Source organism: Syngnathus leptorhynchus, chromosome 16 (assembly GCF_054491065.1).
Source record: "Syngnathus leptorhynchus isolate UIUO chromosome 16, UIUO_Slep, whole genome shotgun sequence".
NCBI classification, from domain to species: domain Eukaryota; kingdom Metazoa; phylum Chordata; class Actinopteri; order Syngnathiformes; family Syngnathidae; genus Syngnathus; species Syngnathus leptorhynchus.
Genome location: NC_141210.1, coordinates 1,555,456 through 1,581,027, shown reverse-complemented (window position 1 = coordinate 1,581,027; position 25,572 = coordinate 1,555,456). Strand labels below are relative to the sequence as shown.

General features: G+C 41.7%; 4 protein-coding genes and 1 long non-coding RNA gene across 7 annotated transcripts; 2 read left to right on the top strand and 3 right to left on the bottom strand.

Annotated features, from left to right (window-relative positions):
• Window positions 1-948: 948 nt before the first annotated feature.
• LOC147043895 (dual specificity protein phosphatase 3-like) lies at window positions 949-5,372 on the bottom strand. Its single transcript, XM_085932929.1, has 3 exons — window positions 5,251-5,372; window positions 4,654-4,886; window positions 949-1,157 (listed from the first exon to the last, which is right to left on the bottom strand). Exons 1-3 carry the CDS (start codon window positions 5,370-5,372, stop codon window positions 949-951), a joined length of 564 nt encoding a protein of 187 aa, XP_085789055.1.
• Window positions 1,598-4,196, bottom strand: LOC147043896 (neoverrucotoxin subunit alpha-like). Its single transcript, XM_085932925.1, has 3 exons — window positions 4,093-4,196; window positions 2,550-4,019; window positions 1,598-2,473 (listed from the first exon to the last, which is right to left on the bottom strand). Exons 1-3 carry the CDS (start codon window positions 4,178-4,180, stop codon window positions 1,935-1,937), a joined length of 2,097 nt encoding a protein of 698 aa, XP_085789051.1. The 5' UTR covers window positions 4,181-4,196; the 3' UTR covers window positions 1,598-1,934.
• A 523-nt stretch (window positions 5,373-5,895) lies between the features above and the next one.
• Window positions 5,896-7,110, bottom strand: prl (prolactin). The gene is made up of 5 exons (XM_085933656.1): window positions 7,068-7,110; window positions 6,594-6,706; window positions 6,423-6,530; window positions 6,172-6,354; window positions 5,896-6,087 (listed from the first exon to the last, which is right to left on the bottom strand). The coding sequence occupies exons 1-5, from the start codon at window positions 7,108-7,110 to the stop codon at window positions 5,896-5,898; spliced, it is 639 nt and encodes a 212-aa protein (XP_085789782.1).
• A 1,107-nt stretch (window positions 7,111-8,217) lies between these two features.
• On the top strand, window positions 8,218-13,504 carry LOC147043893 (uncharacterized). Its single transcript, XR_015068515.1, has 4 exons — window positions 8,218-8,358; window positions 9,708-9,861; window positions 12,836-12,950; window positions 13,187-13,504. It is a non-coding gene; the product is annotated as an uncharacterized LOC147043893 (long non-coding RNA).
• Window positions 13,505-16,033: 2,529 nt separating this feature from the next.
• LOC147043892 (serine/threonine-protein kinase BRSK1-like) lies at window positions 16,034-25,087 on the top strand. 3 transcript variants are annotated; one of them, XM_085934685.1, is made up of 20 exons: window positions 16,034-16,295; window positions 16,904-16,998; window positions 17,744-17,829; window positions 18,007-18,147; window positions 18,332-18,448; window positions 18,676-18,709; window positions 18,779-18,847; window positions 18,938-19,084; window positions 19,780-19,811; window positions 20,190-20,354; window positions 20,436-20,533; window positions 20,615-20,765; window positions 20,833-20,893; window positions 21,222-21,828; window positions 21,962-22,010; window positions 22,213-22,336; window positions 22,413-22,514; window positions 22,659-22,767; window positions 23,224-23,313; window positions 23,400-25,087. In XM_085934685.1, the coding sequence occupies exons 1-20, from the start codon at window positions 16,202-16,204 to the stop codon at window positions 23,612-23,614; spliced, it is 2,586 nt and encodes an 861-aa protein (XP_085790811.1). In that variant the 5' UTR covers window positions 16,034-16,201; the 3' UTR covers window positions 23,615-25,087. The 3 variants fall into 3 exon arrangements, with proteins under 3 accessions (XP_085790811.1, XP_085790812.1, XP_085790810.1); XM_085934686.1 differs by having other exon boundaries at window positions 23,224-23,331; window positions 23,400-23,550; XM_085934684.1 differs by having other exon boundaries at window positions 20,436-20,765.
• The last annotated feature ends 485 nt before the right edge of the window (window positions 25,088-25,572 follow it).

Here is a 25,572-nt window from a genome sequence, read left to right as displayed (position 1 = left end):
AGAATTTTTAATTCCGCTCATTATTTGATCAGATGTATTTGAAATCGCACTCAATCCAGTTTCTCAATGATCCTAATGATAGCCGAGGATGGATGAATGAACTTTTTACTAATCGCAGTGGTAAATGATGAGGCTTTTCCTCCAGAAACCTGGTCCCAATATGAATGGAACATTTTGCTACTTTATGCCCTCTACGGGAGCTGTCATGAAATAGCAAGAGTCTTCACTATTTCAAACGTACTTGACCATATAGATTTAACAAATGCTCAATGGCACTAGGAGTTAGGTGGCCAATCTATATGGATGCGTACCTGCGCACCACCCTGTTTATGCATATGTGGTATATGTGCTAAAAAGAGCCTTCACTTCATTCAGGAGGTAATATTTGATTGAAACTTTATTGTTCATCCAATAATCCATTCGTCCAAACCTACAGAAGACTTCTAAGATCACTGAAAAGCACACAATGGTCGACAAAACATTGCCAGCACACACTCATTAGTGCACAATAGGACATTTGACCATGACGTCACGTGTGCGTACTTCCAGGTGGCGAAAGCATTTGGCTCCGCTTGTAAACAAACCCCAAAGAAGGACTATGAGGCATGCAGCAAAATCATCTCAAAGCTAAGTGGAACATGTTGTTCTTTTCTGCTACACAGGTCCAATGGGAAAAAAAAAAGTGGATCATTTGTGACCTCTACAGGATAACTCGATCATGAACCGATGGAGTTACAGAAGTGTGCTCAAATATTATTCTGTAGTCACAAAATCATAATTTATATGGCATGTCAAACTGTACTAGCTAAATTCAAGTGGTGATTCTGATTGATGTGCAATTGTAAGTAACCTAAGATGTAGCATAAGATGATTTTATTATTCTGCAAAATATGTCAATATTTCAAGAATGTGATTCAGCATACTTTCTTGCCAACTTTTGTTTGCGCTTCATTTGTTCCAGAGCATTCCCTCAGCGGCCAGCGTCTGATTTAGTCGGCAGAGTTGGTAAAGGAAGCCATCGTTAGGGCCGATCTCTCTTCTCTGTCTCACTGTAGCGAGAGCGCTGTGGACGTCCATTTTCTGGCGAAGCATCAGGTAAGCCACGACTAAGGTGGGGGAACGGCTGTAGCCTTCCCTGCAATGCACGTAGACTCGACCTAGGGAAGAAGAGAAATACGTCAAGGCCGTTGTGAACCGTGAGGATGCTAATTTAAGCCACTTCTACAAATAGTAGGTCCATTGATGAGATTTTTGTCAAAGGAGAATGAGGAATGAGTGAATGGTGAATAATATTAATTTTATATATTTTTTTATATGATTATATCTATTATTATATTTTATGATTATATTTTATTATTAATATATATTAAAAATGATTATATTTTATGATCTATATATTATATTTTATCTATATATTTTATGTATAATTTTTTCATAAAAAAGAGTCTGTTTTCTTGTTATCGTCCACTTTCAATTCACTTGTGAGAGACACACAATGGTGAGATCAAACAGCATTTTTATTGTCCATGTGGCCTTAAAAATGTATTGACAATGAAGCCAAGAGTTACATCATACAGAACACATGGTGTGATTTGCCAAGGCCGCTGAGAAGCTCATCAAGCAAAGCATTCATTAGCTGTTAACTAGATGCCAAAAACTACAATAGGACAACACACAAAAAAGTACAATTGAATAGAATCTCCCAAAATGTCTTGGATTGAAATTGAAAGAAGTTTGAATCGAATCACATCCGTCATTTCTTCACATTCTTTGCATTTTTCCTTGCCCAAATGATTTGACTACAAATTTGAGTGTTATGAGGAGGGACCCCAAAAGCAAGCAGTGTATTATGAAGCAAGTTCCAATACTCAACAACAAATAAAACACCTTCAATGGCCAAGCCTTGCCGTGCCAAGCAAAACGGATTTTGTGTGCTAATACATCAATCGGGCAAAACCTTGTTTGTCATAAACCGCAAAACCCGGGAAGAGTGGTTTGTCGAAATTCTTTTCAAAAGTATACAAATGTTTCAGTTTCTTTCCATCGACATCATAGAAGGACAAAGTGCCCCCAGGGTGGTCAAGAAACACTCCAAGCTTGAGTGCGCCAGCAGTAGAAGTTTTCCAAATAGGAATATCCATGTTGAACATAGTTGAAACCTTCACTTCAAATGCACTGCCCGCATGCAATCCCCAATTATGATACACATCAACAAATCTTAGAAGAAGAAATTTGTTATTCTTCCTGGGAGTGGTACTGTATGCAACTACGGCAGCAATGTGACCCCTCCACTCCACTTCCCAATAATGCTGGCCGCTTAGTGGCTCTCGGCATAGAACCTGGGGATGATCTATAAATCTGTCGTCGTTAGCGGGATACGTCCTGACGTTGCCGTACGTGACCTTCTTATTTTCTTCTGACAAACTCAGATTTTTGTTGACGGTATCTATGTCCAAGTTGAGTTCGACAACATCTGATGGAAAGAAAACAATCTTACAGTTGCTATCGTTTGACTTCAAAGTAAAAAAAAAAACAAAGAATGAACTTACGCCAGATGAGGTCATTTCTGTCCGTGATGGTCTTTACCGGCGGGACGGCGGGCACCTTAAAGTCGTCAGTGTCCAGAAAGCCGTCTTTGTAATGGTAGATGGAAGATCCGTTGTATTTCGAATTTTTCATGGCGGTTATGAGAAACTTGACATGACTGCAATTTCTCAGAACTTTGGCATATTTCAGGAACTTTTGGACATTTTCTCTCATTCGTATGACCACGTCCTTGGAGAAGGACGTGTACATTTGGGTGGTTCCTCCCTGTTTGAACGTGTCCAAGTATTTGGACATGATTTCAAGGCAGGGGTCATTCTCATCCAAGTTGGTGAAAACATAGCAAAGAACATTTGTCACACCCGCAGACAAGACCACTCGATCCAATTCTGATTTCGTGCGCACCACGTAAGCGTTTGATTCATCCATCATCATGTTCACGCAAGACTCGATGATATTGATGTCTCGTTGTTTGGAGTCCAACCATGTTAGAAGGTGCTCTTGACGGAACGGAGAAGTTTCACGATCATCGAAGACTTTGGCTAAAACGCTCTCGTTTTCTTGCCCGTCGCGGATTAAAGGAAGCTTGTTGGACATGGCCAGTTGGAGTGAAGCTTTGTAAAAGGAGACAATTTTTTGGAAACTCTGCACGTTTTTTCGTACGACGGGAAACATTTGCGAGGCGCTGCTGAACAGACAATCGTTGCATCTCATTTTCACTTCATTTTCATCTTCCATAGCTTGTTGAATTTTCTTCGAGAGTGAGATGCTGACGTCTTTGACCAGAACGGCGGCTTTGTCGTAGAGCGCCGCCAGAGGATACAGCCAGACAACCACGGGAGCGTTGTTGTCCACGTCCGACAAGAGCGAAGGAAGCTCACAGTAGGTCTCCACCGCTTGGGCAAAGTTGGCGGGGTTTTTTTCAAGAATGAGATCCCCAAAGAACGTGCAGGTGAACTTGTTGGTCAGATTCTTCTCTTCTTCCGACAGCTTGATCTGGGCACTTCCTTCGATTACAAATGTGGGAATCTTCTTGATCACGGCCTGCATGTTACCTTGAATATCTTGAACAGTGCTTGCCTCCAACTTATCGCTGTCAAAGACAAAGACGGCATTTGCCCCGTACAGGATACCCGTGACCAAATGTGTGGCTTTGCCGTCCTCGATTACTTTTTTCTGTTGGGTGGTTAGTGGTCCGAGAGCAGGAAGAGACAGCTGCTTAAAAGTGGTGGTAGCTTTATACTGAAAAGTGACCCTGCTCTGGTTCTTGAATTTCTTCTGGTTATTCAGGTACTTGGCAGAACCTCCAACTTCCACCAAGCCACCTAAGAAACTCATACTCAGAGAAGCTTCCACGTCCAACATAGAAGACCTGCTTTCAATGGTGTCAGAGGCTGTAATTTGAAAGGAACTGCTTTTTTGAGTCGAAGAACTAGTCTGGCTTTCTAAAGCCGCTTTGTCCCAAAGAGTGAAACCTGCCGGAACAGACGAGTGAGATAATTGATGATCGAGGTTTCACAACAATAAAGACGTGAAATCGAGTTGTACCTGGGATTAATTCATCTTTGCAGGCATTATAGAGCATCCCCAAGGTGAAGGGCTGACCCAGAGCAGACAGTTTAATGGTCTCAGACATCCTCGCAGACGGGAAGAGTAGCTGACGGGCAAAAAGGAAAAGTCACGCAATTGGAATTCCCATCCGTTCGGTAGTCGACACTCACCTGACGAAGGTGCGACGATCAGTGGAGCCGTTTGAGAGTGGTCTGGACTTCTGTCTCGAGATGAGTGATGATCAGTGAGCTCGCCGGCCCATTTATAGTTAGGATTGGCTGGTCTTTTGCAAATGTGTATTTTCATATTGGTTTTGCTTAGTTAAATGATGTACAAATTGAATAATCAAATCCTAATACTCAACGTAATCGTTTTTGTACAAAGACAATGATCATACAACTTTGGGTTGCCAAAAACAGGGAATTATTTGATTATGCTGGTATCAGCCCAAAATTTCCATGCCGGGTTTTCACCATTTTTGCATGATCTGCCAGAGGCTTTTTTCTTTATTAAAAACAACATGCAAATCCAATTAATATCAGCAAACGGTGTACTAACCTCTCCCGTTTTTGTATGCCAGAGCTTCCTCGATAAAGTCTGCTGCCTCTTGGAAGAAAACGCTGATGTCGAAGTGATCCGTATGGCTGGCTGCCACTCCATGGTAGGTGATCCCCGTTCCTGCATAAAACTCTGTGCTGGTGTTCACGTGCATAAAGGAATTTCCCTCTGCAGCGTTGAGAATGTGGGTGATTCCCAAACTCTTCAAACGTATCGTATTTGTCGCCACAAACCTGCATGGAAGAAGTTCACTAGGTGTGACAAACGCAGCAAAACTCAAAACACATCATAAAGTCAGGAGGACAAGCATTGGAATATTGTTTCCCGGTGTCCGAAAAAAAACAATCACGGTGTCAAAAAAAATGGCTGTAACATCTCAATGTATTTTAAAAATGAAGACGATTTGAAGTATCGGTATTTCAGCGAGAAATATGAAATCGTTTTTCTGATACAGGGTTCCTTTTCGAGCGGGCCGTAAATCAGCATGGCGCCCTCTGGTGGACGGTTAGCGTATCTGTGTGGTGGCAGAACGCTGCTTGACCTACTTTTCACCAAAACATATCGGCGTTTTTTTTTTTGAAAGGCCTAATAACTCACGCATCGCCGACGTAGATGCGTGGATAAACCTCGTGGACGTGTTTCGTTGGCCAGCTGTAAAAGCCTCTGTCGTCTATCAACAAGTCGTTGAGCTGCTGGAGAGTCACTTCGAATGCCGACATGGCTCTGCTCTGCTCTGCTCTGCTGGGCTCTGCTTGAGTGACGTCACAGAGTTTATTTTTTCCTTGTTGGTGATGGCACCAGGGAGCAAAACACATGCAGGCACGTTGCAGAAAGAAAGAGAGAACGTTGAAATTGAAAGTGTTTAAGGGAATGTCATTGACAGTGTGTGTCCCAATTTGTCATGTCAAAGGTGAACTTCAAAATAAATAGGAAGTCCTATATTTCATTTTATTCCATCTTTTGCAGCCAGTAAAAAACAGCGAAAACAAATCCGAAAATCAGATTTCAGATGTGACTAAACTAGAACATCGTCTTATTTGATTGTTAAATCGTGATGAGAAAGAAATGAGATGAGCAGACCAAAGCTTTATACTACTTCTTCAACTTCACCTGACATCCCCTATGAAATAATATAAGCCATCTAAATCATAATGCATATTGCTAGACTGAATTGCCGTACTATACGAGCTTTTGGAAAAGACAAATCTCAAAGCCGTCCGGTCCGGTGTAGTGTTTTGCTCTTTAACACAAGTGAGGTTGCATTTTTGCTGCCCGGCATCGGAGGACTTTCAAAAAGCTGTCGATCTTGTGGGAATCGCGGCGAAAGCAGGACAAGAGGAACTGAAATTTGATGAGTTTGGATGTCTTGTCCTGCCCGATGTCATTGCCGCCTCTGTAGGGCAGCGAGGAGATGATCTGAGCTGCCGGGTCCATCTGTGGGAGCAAAGATGTTCTGACATTCGAACATGACCTAACCAAAACAACAATGTCATTTCATTTAAAAAAAAAACCGCGCACTTTGCCAGATAGGATGTTGAGACCATCTCCAAGATTCTTGGAATGCTCCTGCAACTCCTGGATCTTATTGATGATTTTGCTTTGAGCCGGGTGTGGCAGGGTATTAGCGGAAGAGGACAAAACCACCAGCGGGTCCACCCAGGCTTGGAGCAAGGAACGAGCCAGCGACAGCAGGTCTGACTCCTTAAAAGGACAAACAGATTGATTGGCTATATTCTGTTGTGGAGCAAGTTTTGCAAAATGGCCCTTACAGATACTTGAAGGGCTTGCTCTTTGTCACTGGGTGTCTGCAATGACGATGTGTGGCACGCTGAAGGCCGGGGCATGAGCATTCGGCCTATAGGAGTTAAATGAGAATCCTGGCAGGAGGAGATAGGTTCAGTGCAAACTTTTCACTTTTGTTTGAAGAAGCGGCTACTCACTAGCTCGTGGGTGAGCGTTGTGCTCAGAGAGTGGAGTTTGTCAGAGTGCTGAGAGGCTCGGTCCAGTAGGTCGCTGACCGGGACGCTGCTGCAGACTGCCACCACATACAACACTTGAAAAAAAAAAAAGATTGCGTCATCTTGTCGCCTTTATGTTGGACATTAGCAAAAGCTAGCAAGCTTAAGATGAATGCTCAATTCGTTCCAACCATTTATTTGTCATACGGGGTATTTCTTCTCTACAGCATTGCGTTCAAATTTTTATTATTTATTCTGTTTTATTGAAGGATTTTTAAAAGTAAAATGATTTATTATTTCTTCATTTTTGTATATTATAAAATGGTGTTTTGCGGTGGAATGAGCAGAAATGCCAATCATTAGACTTAGCTTATATTTAGGACCTGAAATATTTGGAAAATGATCATACGTTATATCATCATTTTCTAAAAGTAAATTCAAGTGTGAGTCTCTTACCAGTGATGAAAGGTTTCCTACCATTCCATCTTCCGTGAGCCATTTTTCTTCCCTGGGTTGTTTCTCTTTGATTTTTCCCGTCACTTCTTTGCTTTGACTCGAGTTTCCTTCCATTTTATAGTTCGTCGGCTTCAACTGTTTGGTTATGTAGCGGTAACCACACCATGTGCTAATTGTTTGGTACTTGTTAGTCTGGTTAATAATGCAAGCATAGTCCGGGAGAAGTGAATGAATGCAACAGCCACAGGTTGACTTGGGAAGTGGAAAAAACTTCTTGGTCACAATTAGGTAGATGAATAAAAACATGCACGCAATGTTTCTCAATGACTTTGTGACGTACTTTGTTCCCGTTGATACTGACTAGTTTGATGGGTGAATTAGAACCCACGCAACTGACCTTTATAGTTGTCATCAATTTGCTTTTCATTTTCATACAAATTAAAAAGAGGACATCTGGCAAATTTTCAACCAATCAATCAAGAAGGATGATGAGCGTGCCAGCAGGGGTGTGTAGACTTTTTCTACCCAACTCCTTTGGGAATCGTTGTATTCTTTTCTGTGTTGATTGGCTTCACAAAGATAAATACATAAGTTGTTTATATACCAGTTTTTGTTTTTTTTATTGTGTAAACAGTTTTGGCAATCAATGCAAAAATAGACACTATTTCAGATTTTTTTTGCTATCCTACAAAGACAAGCAAAGGTCACAAGCTTTCCTTCAGCATGCTCCCCTTGTCTTCTCCATGGACACAAAGTTCTTCTTTGGTGGCCTGTGTACTGTTTATGACCCATAACCGTTTTAGTTTGTACTCCTCCCCGTGTTATGTTGTACATACATGTGCGGCACGTCTCCCGTGTGTGTCCTATACTTTGACTTTCCTCTGTCCTCTGATATTATATAACCAAACGACCCTATTCAAGTTCTACTTGCTGATAAGAAATGAATCGCCCTTTTCAAGTCAAAATTAGATGCCGCGTGTAGGAAAAATCTCCAGGACTAATCTCACAGAAGATACATTTCAAACCCAAACCAAACTTTTTTGGGTCGGTTGTATTGTTGTCGTTAGGTGTATAATTCCGAGCCAACCGTATTCCCCTTCCCCCTTTTTGTGTCAGCACCTCCTGTTTTAAATGCAAACACACATGCACACTCCAAGAGGAACACGCCCCCTTTCAAAAAGAGAGAAAAAAAACGGAGAAGTTGCAAGCTACCGGGTCTTTGACATCTGAAGGTGATTCATTGTCACCCTTCAACTTTTGGACTGTCCAACTCGGCTGCTGCAGCATATTGGTAGGATTTTCTTGCTCTTTGTTATTCATTGACTCTCCTATGTTGGCATTTTTCAAGTCAGGCCAAGTTTGGTCCCTAAAGTACATGATGTTCTTTTCCTGGCACATGGACTCACACGTCCATGTGGAAGGAAGAGGCTTCATGCAAAAAAACATGTCATTAGTTACTCTTTGGTAGAAAACTTGTTTCTTTGCAGCATGGGGAAAAATGAAAGTGTAACACAACTATGTTTACACAAAAAAAGTCCATTCATAGTATGGGAGAGAGTGTTCATTCAAAATTGCACCCACTACAAAAGTAATCTAAAAAGTGCACAGCGTTTGATGGTGTATGAATGAGCTTTTGCATTATTTTTGCCAGTTAGATGCCCTTGAGGCAATGTGCACAGACACTTCAAAAAAAAAAAAAAAAAAGTGTTACATGAGCTTTCAATTTTGTCTAACATTCACACGTGTATGTAATGAAAATCTACCTTTTTTTTTAAACCCCAAATATTCATATTAGGGTCTGTCTCTGGCTGGCAAGTCACAATTAAATATGGCATTGTTACATAACATTATCCAAGTTTTAAAAAAAAAAACTTTCTGTAGAATTCTTCTTTTTAAAGGGCCAGTTGATTGACTGCATATAAATGTAGAATCAATCAACTACTCTTCGGTGTATTGCTTTAAATTATTAAAAAATATTACGCCCCTTTTCTTCTACAAGATATTAAAGTTTTTCCCTGGTTTTTTTTTTCTTTGACCTTGGAAAGTTTTTGAAATGTTCACACAAAAACAAAATTCACATGCCATTGCAACTAATATCACTTAAAATTCTATTAACCAATCCCAAGTGAATTCTGTCCTCACTAAATTCCATGATTAACATTTATTGTCTTTGCTTTTCCACAAGCTTCCAAATATTGTAATAAATAAAGTCACCACAAGGCGGCGCCCCACCACATTTTCAAGCGCTTCACTTTTGCAGTGTACACTCAAACCAGTAACCATGAAACAAAAGGCTTGCTTGACAGCAATCAATTGCACATTCCATCAAAGCATACCTTGACATGAAGTTTAAAAAAAAAAAAAAACGTCCCTTCCTGTCTCTTGCAACCTGTTACCACCCAGAAGTGTTTGCCAATCAACTTCCTCACAATGTCAGGTTGCGTCACTGACCTTTAAGCCCCTGCTCAGCCTCCCACCCTGACCCACGCTATCATCTCACGTGTACTATCTCCCCCCTCCCCCCCTTTCCCTCCCTCCCCCCTCCTCTGGTGCGCCCTCCCCTTTCACTTACTTGCTTGCATTCCCACTGTCTGTCTCTTTCTTTCTGTCTGTCTCCACCGGTGGTGCTGGGATCCGCAGGCTGACGTTTGGAGGACAGGAACAGGAACAGGAGCAGGACACACTTAGCCATCATCACCACAGACATGTCGGACTCCGAGACCGCCGCTGCCGCTCCGGCCGAGGCCCCAGTTCCTGCTCCTTGTGCCGGTATCAAGGCCGATCTGGACAAATGGTAAGTGATGTGCAAACTTTTCAAAATGATGTTGCTTGTACTTTTGTGCAAGCTTCATGTCAACATTTGGTAACCTCATGGTTGTCATCCACAGTTATGTCATGCAATGAAAATATCAATGCATGATAATTGCTAAGTATACCAAAAATATATAAAAGCTTTGGATTAAAAAAAATACATAACTAAAAACAAGCAAATTTAACCATTTTATTCCGTATAACTGAAAAATCGGGGATACTAAAATGGAGTCTCTTTAGAGGACGATGTGCGTCGCGCTGAAAGTCACCACAAACCCAAGCTCTGGTTTAACCGACTGTGACACGTTAGCACGGTCTTGGGGTCAAGGTCACAAAAACTTGGGGGTACCCAATGTTCGGAACAAAGATTTGGAGGTAAATGATTTGTGACAGCGGGGTGAGGTTTGATTCCCATCCGTCCGCATGGATGAAGGTTGGGAATCTGCTTACGTCACTCGCCTCCTCTTCCCAGAATACCTTGCGTTGTTAGCCGGTTGCTTTTTTTTTTCCCCGACAGTCTTCTCTTGCGTATCACAATTAGGACATCTTCCGACTGACCTCAATCTCAGAACATACATTCTACAGACCCCCAACAATAAGGATGCTTGATGTGTGCACTCTCGCGAGCCATGTGGTGATGTAACACTTTGCATCCCGTCGTTGTACTTCACGTGTAGCATTGTACGCGTGATGTGGATTGTATCGATTCTCGTGAGAACAGGAATTATTATCATTGTTTTTATTATTTACCAGTTCCCATTAATTGAACATTTTCATCCTGTTTGGGTCCAATTTAAAAGTTTGTTATAACATCAGAGGTGCTACAAAATGTATGTATACTGATGCAAAGCCATAAGAAGAAAAAAAACAAGACCAACATCAAATGTGTACAGAAAATGAAGGGCTCCATTTTCAGGTTTTCATATGATATGAGGCTAACTTGTGTACAACTGAGATAAAGTCATGGTGAGGTGTGACTTGTGTCAGATAAGACCAATTTTAGTGCTGAATGGGGGAGTCGGTTCCAAGTCGTCAACTCGAAATGTAATTCTAAAACTAACTTTACCAGTCTTTGTTGACATTAGATTGATGACCCAGTTTATAATATCTATGAAATATGGCTGATGTTTAATAGTTGTCAGAAACACACTTTCCAGGCTGAGCTTGCACACTTAACATGGCAATCTGTGTAATCAATACCGGAGTCTTCTGTGTATTAATAGAAGGCAACTTTTAGAAGTGACGGCTCGTGGCGTGTCAGATTGGCACCGTGTGTGCAGGATAACATGACATACTATATATCAACTTTCTGCTCTCCGTCACACCAGCTTTTAAGTTCGATTATTATTCATGTTGTGTGTTGCAAACACGTAAATGTGAAGGCCCCCAATGTTTAAACATGTAACCCAGAAAACTCTTCTTCTTTTTTGTTTCTGAAGAGCTGAATAAGAAAACCCTTGAACCCTTATTTACTGAAAAATGACTTGTTGGATTTTTTCTCCTTTACCCTTTACTCACATACACACACATGTAATCTTTCCATTACTGATTGACAGCAGTTGCATGTTCAGTCATGCACCCTCATTGGTGGTATTTTCCATTGTGGGATTCAGTGACTCAGCAAAAATTTGAGACAACTGCGCAAAACAAATTTCAATGTCATAAAACTTCTTTCCTTAACAGAACTTGACAGCTTTTTCTGCGCCTTTCAAAATGAACCTAGTGTTATATTGTTCAATTGAACATTTCTTTTTGTTCAAAAAAGCTCACATTGTCACGTGTGTCTGAACCCAATGAACGTATTTCCCAACATCACTCATTTGACTAATGTTCTCCATTATTTGTTGCTGCTGCACCTGCCGAGCGATCTATAATGCATGTCAGTCCCAGAAGACAAGCTTTATAAATAATTCAACTTCTTTTGTGACAGACAGCCGGACGCCATCACACGGCCAGTGATGACCGCAAAGACATAGTTAGGAATTATCATTTTTTAAAAACTAATATTCACTCTGGGATGAATCCAAAAGCATCCGTTTGAGCTAATGCGTGTCATCTGTTGCTATGGCAATTTATCTTGACCCTGTAATATGACCTTCCGTAACTTGCTCTCTCGGGACGTTGTGTGATGGCTCCTGGTGATGATGTCATCTGGCTCCTCCTTTCCTGTAATCCTGCCCCCCCCCCACACACACACACAGACAGAAATCTCCCATATGATGTAATCTCAGCAGTTTCCACTTCTCTCATGACACACATAGCATTCAGTGTTTTCAGCAGCCTCCTGGGCATGTTCAAGTGCTGAGTGATAAGCTGCAGCTACCAGCTGCATGTTGCATCACACACAGGCACTCAGCCAGCCATTTATTTCAAGATTTGAAGATCATGATTTGAATATAATCATCATTATAAACCTGGTTTCATGTGTGCGGCCATCTTGAAAATAGCCCAGTGAATGATGGATCAGAGCAACTCATTTAAATATTAATGTCATGAATGGGCTACTACTGTAAAGTGCTGACATTCAAAACATGTCAGCCTTCCACCTGCGTGTCTTGTCGTGGTCCCATGATCACGCAAGCTCCCTTGCACCCTCAGCCCCTCCCTCCTGCGTGGTGCTGTGTCAAACAGATGGGTACATACACACTCTTCCTTTTGTATTGTAAAACTCCTCCCACCGCCCTCCCCTCCTTCTCTTGCTCCATCGCCCTAATGCATTTTGACAATATCGGATGCAGAGTTTGGGTGTTGCATGAGTGCCTCAAATAATCTCTCTCTGTCCCTTTTCCACTTGCAAGTTTCGATCATTTTTCACTTGACTTAATGTTAGCACATGAACCAATGGAATTGTTTTGTCTTGCTCACTGACGATGAATTTGACTCAAAGTGCAGTTTCTCGCAGAAGTCATAGTGGAGCACTTTTTCATATATCTAATGTCTTCATATTTGTTTTTCAGTGTGGCGGAGAAGGGAGCAGAAGCATGCAAAGACCTCCTAGAGGCCTTCGAAGCATGTGTGAAGAGCTCTACCGAGGGGACATCATGAGCCAGGAGTTGCTGTTCAAACCTCAATGTGAGCATAAGCCATCATTTGTTTTTTTTGTTTTTTTTCAGAATATGAATATAAGACAAACAGGCTATAATTAAAAAAGGAAAAGAAAAATACCGTACCTCTATTGGCACGTTAGACTAGACATTAGCATGTGACAGGCTCAAACATTCAAATCATCAAATCATGTTTTTTGGGGGGAAAATGTAATCTGTCTGCCGCTTGTCTATTATCATCAGCTCCCTTCAACTTTGTGATAGGTCCACTGCACAAAGTCTTCCGAGTTCCCGGCATTCCCTTCTGCACACCGGCCACAGAACTGAATGGCAACAACGAGGAGCATGCTCACGGTGTGACGAGTTTGGGACCTGGCAGCAGTAACCATATTTTCCTTGTCTCTCCTCCATCCATCCATCCCTCCCTCCCTCTGTTTCAACCCTCTTCTGCCATTCCCTCTCTCCCACTATGGCTGATGTATGGTGCATTGACTTGTTGATACTTCCAGAGAACTAATGGCTAGTTATGTAAATTCTGAACTTGAGATGAATACTATCAATGCAAATAAAAGTACAAAATGATCGGGATATGAAAGAGTTCTTTTAAAGCGGCCTCGTGGACTCAATGATTTATTTTACAGCTCCACTGCCGTGCCGAGTGAAGACTTTGCATATTTCGAGGTAAAGCCGCTAAATCCCATTTCAATGGCTGACATCTGTGACTCCCTCCCAAAGCGACACAGTGAATAGTCGCCGCTCAATCACTCAAATCCTTTTTTTTTTTTAACCTGCACCGCGTCGGCCGTTCAATTATGGCTGACATGTTCTTTTGTAACTCCACCCACACATGTTTGAACTTTATGCGCCGCAAGTTCATGCACTCAATGTACTGTATGACTGTAGACAGGTGCAAAGTGGTTCAAGGTTGGTGTCATGTGAAAGGCTAAACCATTTTTGTTCCGACATGCATGACAGCACACACGTGACATACGTACGTGATCATAATTCATCAAAGTTTTATTTTGTTTCTACACCAATTATAATCCTTTAATGGGAAAAATTGCTTCTTGTTGTCTCAAAATAATGAATTTTATATCACAATATCTGTGACAGTGTCAATCAAAACTGCATTTTCAACTTTTTCATTGCACAGTTTGGTTGACAGTCAGCTTGTAGTATTGATCTTTATCACACTGCAGACCTGTGTTAATAATTATTTCTATAATGTAGTCATAACAGCACCCTCGTGTGGCCAGAAAGTATATTTCACCCAAAAGGTGTCATGTATAGAATTGAAAGAAAAACTTTTTTTTAAACGTGTATATATTCTCTTAGTTTATCACTATTATTATGGCTACATTTTTTTTTCAAGACAGATATAGATATTCAGATAACCGCATTTAATTTTAAGTCAAGGTCAACCTTAATTTTAATTCCATTCCATTCCCATGAATGTTTTTGCTGTTGACATTGTTCCTATTTTGTTGCTGTTGTGACTTGTCCTTTCTGTGCCACTACTTGCATGATTTGCCTGGCACAGATTTGACTATTTACTGGATGCTCTTCCTGCTCTTCCTCTTCTATTTTATTTCCACTGGGAGTGGCTGGGTATTGGGACACTCATAGGAGGATCTTGGGTGAGGGTATGAAGTCAGCACCAAATTCATTGGACTCAATATTTAATATATCATTTTTAACCAATGTACACCATAGTAGGCCTATCTTAACATATTTTAGGGTTCATAATCATTTCTCAATACATGTAGAACAACAGATTAAAACCACGTTTGCCATCTAGCGGTGATTAGTGATATTACAACTTAATCTGGCTATTAGATGGAGATGAACAAAAATCCACCATGCCCATTGCAATCCACTGGGATCAGTTAATGGATGGATGACGTTCTCAAAGAAGAAAAGCTAAAAATAAGAATATTGTGTGTGGGGGGGGGAATCTGTCAATAACTGAATCAGGGGTTTCCATCCCGAAAACCCTTTTTTGGTTTAACCTTGTTAGAGAGTGTGTAGCTGCAGGGTGGGAGAGTGAAGGGGGAAGGGATGGGAGGGGAGGGGAGAGGAGGGGAGGGGAGGGAGTCGTAGGGAGGGGGGAGGGAAGCGGAACCCGGATGCTGATGCTGACCGTATTGGATGAATAGAATAGAAGGATGCAGGAGGGGAGGAGGACTCAAAAGAACGGGACCGTTACGGACTGCAGAGTGCTGGATGAAGGCCATCCCGTCAGTGATGAGCAACTTCTGAAACATCTCCTTTCCCCCCACCAAGTGTGCTTTTTGGACTGAGCTATTTTTCGCTTGGAGATGCGGACATAGGATGAGCACGGTCGGCCGGGGAGAAGAGGAGGAGGAGAACTGTGCAGTCGTCCACCAGACTAGCTGAGCCGAGGATGCCGCTTTGGGCTTCCTGGAACAAGCGGCACTTTTCCCGGTCTTCGTGATCCCAAATCTTTGTTCGGAACCAGGGCGGGTTCGTCTTGTCTGGCCCGGTTTGTCATCGCCTCTTTGACGCCCCACCACCAGCACCACCCCACCCACCCGCCCTCCCTCCCCCCTCTTCTTCCTCTATTTCCTGATGCAGGGCCGAGGAGGGGGTGAGCCAAAGTGTGTACCGGATATTGGAAAAGCCATTCTGGATGCTGATGCTGCTGTGATAATAGACGATGATCTAGTCTAACGTCGAAAAGAGCGAGCACATGAAGCCATCGAGGCTATAGAGAAGAAGCTCAGACGGATTCTGAAATGTATTTTTGGACATTAGGAGAGAGGAAAGGAAAAAGGAAGGGAAGGTGGGGGGGGGTCCCTAGTATCGATCAGAGCATGGATTGAGGCATTCTGACTTGGGATATTTGAGACTCTGCACTTGCAGAAATCAATCTGTTAGTCTTCCTGTTCACGTCTGAGTAAGATCTGCACCACTTTAGGAGCATTTAGAACAGCATTTTGTCAGCACCTCCACCGTCACGTCATCCCCCTCTGATCTCCACGTTTTTTTCGACGTAAAAACCGCTCATCCCAGGAAACGACCACATTGGTTTCTTACTTTAGCCGACAGTTTCTTTTTTTTTTTCTTTTTTTTTTTGGGGGTGGGGGCGGGCTCGGAGGCTATACGACAAACAAGTGAATGGGAGTAGCCTGCAGGGCCCGGCGTTAGATCACGACCACCTCCGACGCTAAAGTCTCCTGGGATGAGCCTTGCTGCATTGCGAGTCCAAACGGGTCCTCAGCTCTCTTGATTCGTCTGCTCTGAAACTGGCTATACATCATGTCGGGGAAAATGAGCAGCAAGGAACTGGGCCAGTCCAACCAGTACGTGGGGCCTTACCGGCTGGAGAAGACCCTCGGGAAGGGACAGACTGGTAGGAATAGTTTCATCTGTCATTGCATTCATTCCGTGTGCACTTTACTTCCTTGTTTAGAAATCGTCACTTCATTAGGAACACCCATACATATCATGTCATTTCATACAATATAGTGGATGCATGCAGCAACATGGTGGTTAATAGTATGTCTGTGAGGTTCTGGGTTTGAATCTCATCTGCATGAATGTTCAATTAAATTGCCCACAAATATGAATAATAGTGTGAATGGGTGTGTGCACAGTCCAGTCTAGGGTGGAGGCTTCCCCACCTTCATCCCCTATAGACAACCTGCATTGCATCATACTGAGAAATGTTTCTAATATTTTTGCCCCTCTCAATAAGGTAACCAAAGTAAGCAATTCTAGTATCATATGTGGCCATCTTGAGCTACCTTATTCCATATACAGTACAGGATCGCCATTGATGATTCGCCATACTTAAGTGTTGCTGCCAAACTATTTCATCAAGTATTATTTTGGCATTATTCAAATTTCAAGTTTTAAAAACATGATGATTCAAGGTTTTTCTCCAGTGCAAATTTCCAATAAAGTTCAATTCATTTGTGACAGCGCTTTTGTATCGCTGTACCTCTCTTTATGTTTCAGGACTGGTGAAGTTAGGTGTGCACTGTATAACGGGACAGAAAGTTGCCATAAAGATTGTCAACAGAGAAAAACTGTCTGAATCAGTTCTCATGAAGGTATCCATCATTCCAACACGTGTTTGATTGATCTGAAATCGATTGTTTCACTACAGTGTGTATTGTGTGTAGGATTGCTTCTGTATACACTACATTGAATTGAATTGAATTGAACTTGAAATGTCTGGTCACTGTCAACCATAGTGGCCTGTTAGTTAAGGTTGGAAAATGGTGGTTAACACATAACCACAAAAGTATGGTTGACAATACACACGTTGGGACTTTTTTTTTTTTTTTTTTTACATTTTGGAGCTTATTTTAGGGAATTTTTGTGAAAATAAATTGAAGTTAAATTTGTGCTTTTTGTTATCCCTTGATACCAAAATCAGCAATCATTAATTATCAACCTGTTCAATATGTTCACACACTGGCTGTCTCATAAGTCAATGATGAAAATAGATAAATAAATGACAAATAATGAAGTGATAACTCAATAATTTAATCTGCATATTTTGAAGAGTTGTTTGTTACTGCATCTATTTTGAAATCATTTTGGTATTTCTCCGTCATATCTGTCATTTGACTAATGCCGCATTCTACTCTGGCTCTTTCGCCTCATTGTTTTCAGGCTTGAAATGCAAAACCCTTAATGGGGTCGAGCACCTCGATCTGCTGACTAGCTTAGCTCTCTCTCTTCCATCCTATTTATGTGCCTCTGCCCACTTCTTCATTTTAACATCCTATCTCTATTTCTCTAAATCCTGCCTCATCCCGCTCTCCTATCTCCCTCCATCTGTCACTGCAGGTGGAGAGAGAAATAGCAATTCTCAAACTAATTGAGCACCCTCATGTTCTGAAGCTGCATGATGTCTATGAAAATAACAAGTATCTGTGAGTATCTTCCTGCTGAATGCATGCATGAATGAATGAACGAGCGAATGAATCGAGGGAGAAAAATACAAACAAAAATTGCCCAGCTGTTTGCATTTATAGCGGTAACATCAGCAATGTTTTCGATGCCGGTTTCTAAAGGTGCTTCCGGCCTTTTGTTACCTCTCGTCCTGCCAGGTACCTGGTGTTGGAGCATGTGTCTGGTGGAGAGCTCTTTGACTACCTGGTGAAAAAGGGCAGGCTGACCCCTAAAGAGGCCAGGAAGTTCTTCAGACAGATCATCTCCGCTCTGGATTTCTGCCACAGTTACTCCATATGGTCAGTGCACCACAGTTAGAAAGGATATTTTCAACAAGTATGAGTTTAATAACATACAAATGCTCAGGCTTCATGAATCGAGACTTTTACAAAGTTTTTTTTACTCCTGAAAATTGGATAAAATCAAATAAAATTGGATTTTTTTTTAAATTATTGTTTCCACTTAAATTTTGTTTATCTCCAGTCACAGAGACTTGAAGCCTGAGAATCTTCTCCTGGATGAGAAGAACAACATCAGGATTGCCGATTTTGGCATGGCCTCATTACAGGTTGGGGACAGTCTACTAGAAACTAGTTGTGGGTAAGTCTTTTTGCCCAGGTTATCATTCCAAATATATTTACTTTTTCCACAGGGTTTGTGCATTTCCAAGTAGTACATCGGATGAACTTTGAACCTAACAAAAGCAGTTGTATTTCCCATCAATATTCAGTTGTTATTTAATGAATAACTCTGGATTTGTAAATTGATCTGAGCGCGTGAAAATCAATTTACTGAGCGATAGATTTGATAACTCCTTTTCATTACAGATCCCCGCATTATGCTTGCCCTGAAGTCATTAGGGTATGTGACTTTGTGTGTTACATGCTAAGTGTTTGGTTTTGCATGTGTAATAAGAAGGTTTTCCTCTAGGGAGAGAAGTATGACGGACGTAGGGCAGATGTCTGGAGTTGTGGAGTCATCCTTTTCGCACTTCTTGTGGTAAATATGTTTTTGTGTTTTCCATTTATTTATTTTTTATTCTCCCTCCTTCCCCACCAAATGTTTCGTTTGATTCATTTTCCTTCACAGGGTGCTTTGCCGTTTGACCACGACAACCTACGGCAGCTTCTGGAAAAGGTGAAAAGTGGCGTGTTCCATATGCCCCACTTTATACCACCTGACTGTCAAGCGCTGCTCAAAGGGATGATAGAAGTCAACCCTGACAAGAGACTCACGGTAAGCCCAAAACTTATCTCACATTACAGCCACCTACAGGACTGGAGTGGAACAACAGTGCTTAGTATATTTTTAATAACGATGACTCAGACGTGAGTAAGTGAAGTACATCAAGCTTCATGACAATGCCAACTCTTTGGCCCAGCGTTAAAAATAGAGCAGCAAATGTTCTCCCTTCCACTCAAGTTGTAAATAAATGCTAAGGATGGAAAATAAAAATGATGATGTTGATACAAGGAGCAAAGAGGTCGAACCGGGACACAGTGGCACACCAAAAAAAAGTTGTAAAATAGAAGCAGAGATAAAGAGAACGTCTCATCAGTTAGTCATTCAGTTAACCACGGATCATAGATTTAATCAAAGCTGTGCATTCGTCTGATGAACTTTTGATTAATGGAGTCTGAAACGAGGTCAGAGATCCTCTCGTTTTTTTTTTGCTGGACAGCCGGTTCTCTTCGAACCACCCACAACACAGTTCAAATATCCAGCGTATGACTTCGTTACGATAAAAGCTGTTATGCTATTGTAAAAGCTTTAATTAACGCATTGTAAAATGAGTATTTACCATATGTTGATGACAAACCTGATAAGGAGCGTGGATGAAGATGAATAATTGTTTTCCTGTTGCTCAGGCCAAAGCTACGGCAATATTGTTTGCTTACTTGATACATGGGTTTTCTATTTGTACCTTACAGCTAGAAGCAATACAGATCCACGCTTGGTACCAGTAAGTATATTCCTTTTTATATAATTGTACCATGAGGTTTAATTAATGATAGGCTCCACTCACGGGACATTAGGAGCATCTTCACAATGTCATCATAGATGCAATAATTGGCCTTAACAATGATCATTAGCCAAGTGTATTGTTTACATGTAAAATTGTGGCTTCAATTTGCTGTGGTGCAGAATGGCACTGCATCATCTGCTGTAGTTTTTCCAATGATTACTTACACCATGAGAGCTTCTACTTGAGAGCGACAGCTTAATCCCATCATTTTATTCTTTACTGCTTTTCCATCTTAAAATGTGCGATCATATTAGTCATGAATATGAATGTTGCTTTCAAATGATATGGTCAACTTGGCTTTCCTTCCCTTCTCAGGAGCGGCCGCAACGAGCCGTGCCCTGAGCAGCCCCCTCCTCGTCGCGTGTGTGTGACAAGGGTGCTATCGTTGACCGACCTGGACCCCGATGTTCTGGAAAGCATGTACTCTTTAGGCTGCTTCCGGGATCGGGTCAAACTCACACGCGACCTTACGAGTGAGGAGTAAGTCAATCAAACCCGTCCGACTTCATCCAATTGAATTGATCTGTTATGAATTATCATTTGTATTTGTCTGGTGTGCAGAGAGAACCAGGAAAAGATGATTTACTACCTCCTGTTGGACAGAAAAGAGCGCTACCCCAGCTACGAGGATGAAGACCTGCCCCCGAGAAATGACGCCGGTGAGACACATCTCAAATATGGAATACAAGAAAATGATTTTTTTCATTTTGCATTGCAACTTGAATTTTTTTCTGTCAAAGACCCACCTAGGAAGCGCGTAGACTCGCCTATGCTGACCCGCCACGGCCGTTGTAGACCAGAGAGGAAGAGTCTGGAAGTTCTCAGTGTGACTGAACAGGGCTCTCCCACCCCACCCCGCAGAAATCTGGACACGAATGCACACAGCCAAAGGTGGATATAACGATAAGCTTGAGAAGGAGAAAGGATCTCATGTGTTGCTTTCTGCTGTTTCCTAAAGGTCTCGCTCAGTGGGTGGAGCATCCACGGGTCTCTCTTCTAGTCCTCTCAGCAGTCCCAGGGTAAGAAACTATGACACATTTTTTGATAGTGTCGTGGTGCACTTGTCTAAATTCGCGTCAGGTTCGGTCTCACGTTATTCTGTCTGGTTTGATGTATTGATTGACTGGTGGACCAATCCAGCGGGGGTAGAAAATGTATCCAGTGTTGTCTATGGCTTTCTGAAAGCTCTTCACATTCTCAGCCACTGTCAGACATGTCATTTTTGTTTTTGTGACATCATGAATTCATCCAACATCTTGCTTGTTGGAAGAATGGCTTCCATGTATCATTTCATGACCATTGCTTTCTCTCTCTCTCTCTCTCTCTCATGTCTCCACATCCTGTCAGAGCCCGGTGTTCACTTTCAGCCAATCAGAAGTAACCACAGCTTCCTCCTCTAAAGATCCCAAAGCCGCGAGCGCCACCACCCCTCGGCCTATCCGCCCGGCGCCCGACCCAAAAACTCAGACCCTACCGTCCAAAGGCCCCACTGAGCGTCCCCATCTCAACTCCATGAAGTCCCTCCCGCTCCAGACCCCACGCACTCCATCACCATCGCCCTCTCCGCTTCTCTCTCCCATCCCTCGCTTTTTCAACTTTCCCTCTCCGTCTGTGTTCAAGTCCAAGAATGCCCACTCCTCCTCTAACTCCTCTGCCGCCACTCCTACTGTGTCGCAGGTCACGCCGCAAGGCTCACCTCTCCCCACCCCATTGGGCACGCCCGTGCACCAAATCCAACACCCTTCCTCCACAACCCCTCCCTCCTCCTCCTCTTCGTCTTCTTCTCCCAGAGGGGATGGATCTGGAGGGGCTTCTCTCTCACTGACGCCGCCCTCCAGTCCAGGTAGCAGCGGCGGCCTCGCCTCCTCTAGCTCCGCCCACTGGAGAACAAGGCTCAACTCGTTCAAAAACAACCTGCTGGGATCGCCACGCTTCCACCGGCGCAAACTCCAAGGTGAGACAAGGTCTTCTGTTCTGACTCAAAATGATGAGAGAAAAAAAATCTGTTCTTTGTATTCAACATATCTTCTGGAATGAGTTCTGTATCTATAATTAGGACTTTTCTTCTCTGTTCTTTCATTCTGTAGTCCCAACATCAGAAGACATGTCCAGTTTAACTCCAGAGTCCAGTCCAGAGTAAGAACATACTCACCGTCCTTTTGTCTTCGGGGCTAAAGATTAGACTGAACTACTTCATTGAACAAACAGGATAAACAAAATGCACATCAGCATGCAACATAAGAGGGGCTAATTAGTTGCTGCCTCTAACCAATTCAGTATTTCAAGCTATAATCATGAAGATCCCGCTGTTGCTCTAATGTGTTACTCTTGTGAACAGACTGGCCAAGAGGTCCTGGTTTGGCAATTTCATCAACCTGGAGAAAGAGGAGCAAATCTTTGTTTTGATTCGAGACAAACCTCTCAGCTCTATTAAGGCAGACATTGTCCATGCATTTCTTTCGGTAAGTACAACCGACTTTAGGTTCGCCTTGATTGGTCTGAAATTTGTTTATGAAGAGGAGAAAATCTTTTTTTCAGATCCCTTCCTTAGGTCACAGCGTTGTGTCTCAGAACAGTTTTCGGGCCGAGTACAAGTCCTCTGGCGGCCCGTCTGTTTTCCAGAAGCCTGTCAAGTTCCAAGTATTATTTCTTTTTTTTTTTTCTTGATCAACACTTATTAACCCTGTTCAAATAGTTCTTCAATTCTTAATCAAAGAAAAAAAAAATCCCATTTTTATTCAATGTCTTTGAGATCCGACTGGTGTGATTGGTTTTGTCCTTCAGGTCGACATTGGCTTCTCTGAAGGTGACCGGGAACTGGAAAGGGAGCGAGCAGAGAGGGAAGGCAGAAAAGCGCTTGGCATATACAGCGTCACCTTCACCCTAATAACAGGTAGAGTGAGCTATTTACGCTTGAGTGCATTTGGCACTCCATCCCTGAAAGCATGATGTCAAGCATCAGTTCATCACATTAGTTATTATTATTTTGCAAACGGGATTATTTTCCATATGCGTACTGTAAAATGAATTTCTTACATTTCTTTTGAAATATAGTCATCCGCGATGTACTCTTTACTACATCTAATGAAATTGTGAATGTCATAATGATGTTTTTCATTGCACAAAAAAAAAATGCACTTTTGGAGGTACAATAATAAATAAATACAAAAGGCTCCATAAATAAAAGTGTATACAATAGTATTATATTGTATTGGTGAATATTTTTATTCAACATTGTATTTGTTATTGTTTTAATTATTCTAATATTTTCTTAAGGAGGAAATTCAACCCACATTCAGACATACAGTGGTTTTTTTTTTGGATTATTTCTATTTTCCTCCGCTTTCAGGTCCTAGTCGCAGATTCAAGAGGGTGGTGGAAACCATCCAAGCTCAGCTCCTTAGTACTCATGATCAGCCTTCTGTGCAGGCACTGGCTGGTGTGTAACTCATAAGCTGTATGTACCCGTAGTTCTATTCTTGGTCCCATCTCTTTCCTTCTTAAACGTCACCTTGTATCCTTCAGATGAGAAAAACGGCAAACCCTCCCGGCAGCCCGGCACACCTTCGCGTCAGAATTCCAAGCGTTCGGAAAGCGATCGGTGTGAGAAGGAGCGTGCGGCGGATGCGGCGAGTGGAAGCGGCAACAACGACGACGGAGGTATCTTACAAAGGCAAGGCTCGGGGAAAGAAAAAACTTTATTTCTCTCCACCACCAATGGGACACAGTCACACCCCTGAACAGAATGCTATGAAGAAGAAGCGGGATATCTACTCTGTCCTTTATCCTACCCGCATCCTTTCGATCCAGTTTTTTTTTTTCCTTCTTTCTGCCTTGCTACATCGGTTCCTAGCGGCGGATTGGAAAAGCGAAAAGATTTCACGTAAAGCTCCGTGGATTTTTTTTCCTCAGTCCTCAAGGAGAAATCAGAAGCAAGATCTCCTCCACCAAAAAAATAATAATAATAAAAATCCCACCTTAGAAGAAGATCTCACAAGAAAAACACATTCACACGCTAATGAAGAAAGCACACGACCTGCTCACTAACGTATTGGATGCTTCACATATTTCACACTTTGTTGCGAGCTTCTGATCAACATCCAGTGACAGATGTTTTCATTCCTCATTTTCAGTTTTCATGAATGCTTCTCTACTTGACCTTTAACCTGACATCATGACTTACATGATTTTATGGAATGTCTATTTAAAATGAGCAAAAAACAAAAAAACAAAAAATCAAACCTTGTGTCTTGAGAAATGACAAAGAACTGGATGGGTCTGAATTACAGGAGGGTTATTGATAAGGGAAAAACAAAACACACTAAAACATCACAGAAGATGGATCTGATACTTATGTGTACCGGGATATATATATATAAAAAAAAAAAAAAGAATAAGGCCAACTGATGCATCTTATCCTTGCGATTGATTAAGGCTCACAATTATTTCTGAATCAAAACGCTATGATACCGTATTGCCTTTAATGGAGGAGAAATAGTGGATCACCATTTTCGACGTTTGCCCATTTTCCACTCACGATGCGCACACCCACAAGTAGAGTCCCTCAAGCAAAAAACACGTTAGAGACAGGACACGTACGTAATGGCTCACAATGAAAAGTAACAGAAAGACAAAGGGGTTTTATTTTGTTTTCTTTATCATCTTTGTTGATTAAATACCCCCGTGTAATATGTTTTACATTGACATATCTGAACTTTTGCTTTATGTTTGTTGTAGTCCAGCAATGGACAAAATCCATAATCCATAAATGTCGTTTTGTTTTATTTGTCAGGCTAGCAGACAATAATTGATCATGGCTACTAATATTAATGCCAGCGACCCTCGTGAAGATAAACTGAATGAATGAATTTAGACGCAGAGTAATGAGAAATTTGGAAACCATTCCAAAACACCCATTTATTGATGCTTTTGTTTATTTTTCAATGATATATCAGATATCAGCCAATGACAAGCAATGTATTGCTCACAAAGGGCAAAAGAAAGAATGTAAAACACATTGATGTCTGTCATTGTAAGAAAAAAAAAAATGCTTTACAGAAACTTGCCTAGAGGGGGAAGGCAAGAGAAATTGCGAGCCATATATGATTGTTTTTTGTTTTTTTTGTAGTCTACTCTGGTCTGTCTGTATTTTCATGCCACCAGCAAAATAGGCCCTATCAATATGAATGTTTTACATTTAAAGATTTTTTTTTCCCAATTATGCATTTATTATTTATCTCTCATTGACCACAAAAGCTTTTAATATTGTGACAATTGATGCTGCAAAAACCCACCTGTATTGTTTGTTATGTGTTGTCAATTTTGAACCCATTTTCTTATTGTTTGCTACTCTTACATCTCCAAAGATAAAAAAAATCGTACTCAAACACAACAAAAGATAAGATAAGGCTTTAAGAAATGTTTCTCTGTCTTTGACACTCTTCACAAAAGAGAGCACGAGCTACTATTGTATGTTTCTGGAATGTAAGAAAATGAGTGCAAACATGCATGTACTAACACTGTTCAAATCACAAGCACTCCACTTCCAAAATTAAACACAATTTTTAGCTACAATTGCAAAGTATGGCAGCAGTCTTTCAATCCTCCAAAATAGTCATTGATCTTTGGAATCCTTTGTGGCTCAATAGTGCGGCGACAACAACAACAGTTATTTGAATGTTTCTTTCTGTTCAAAATA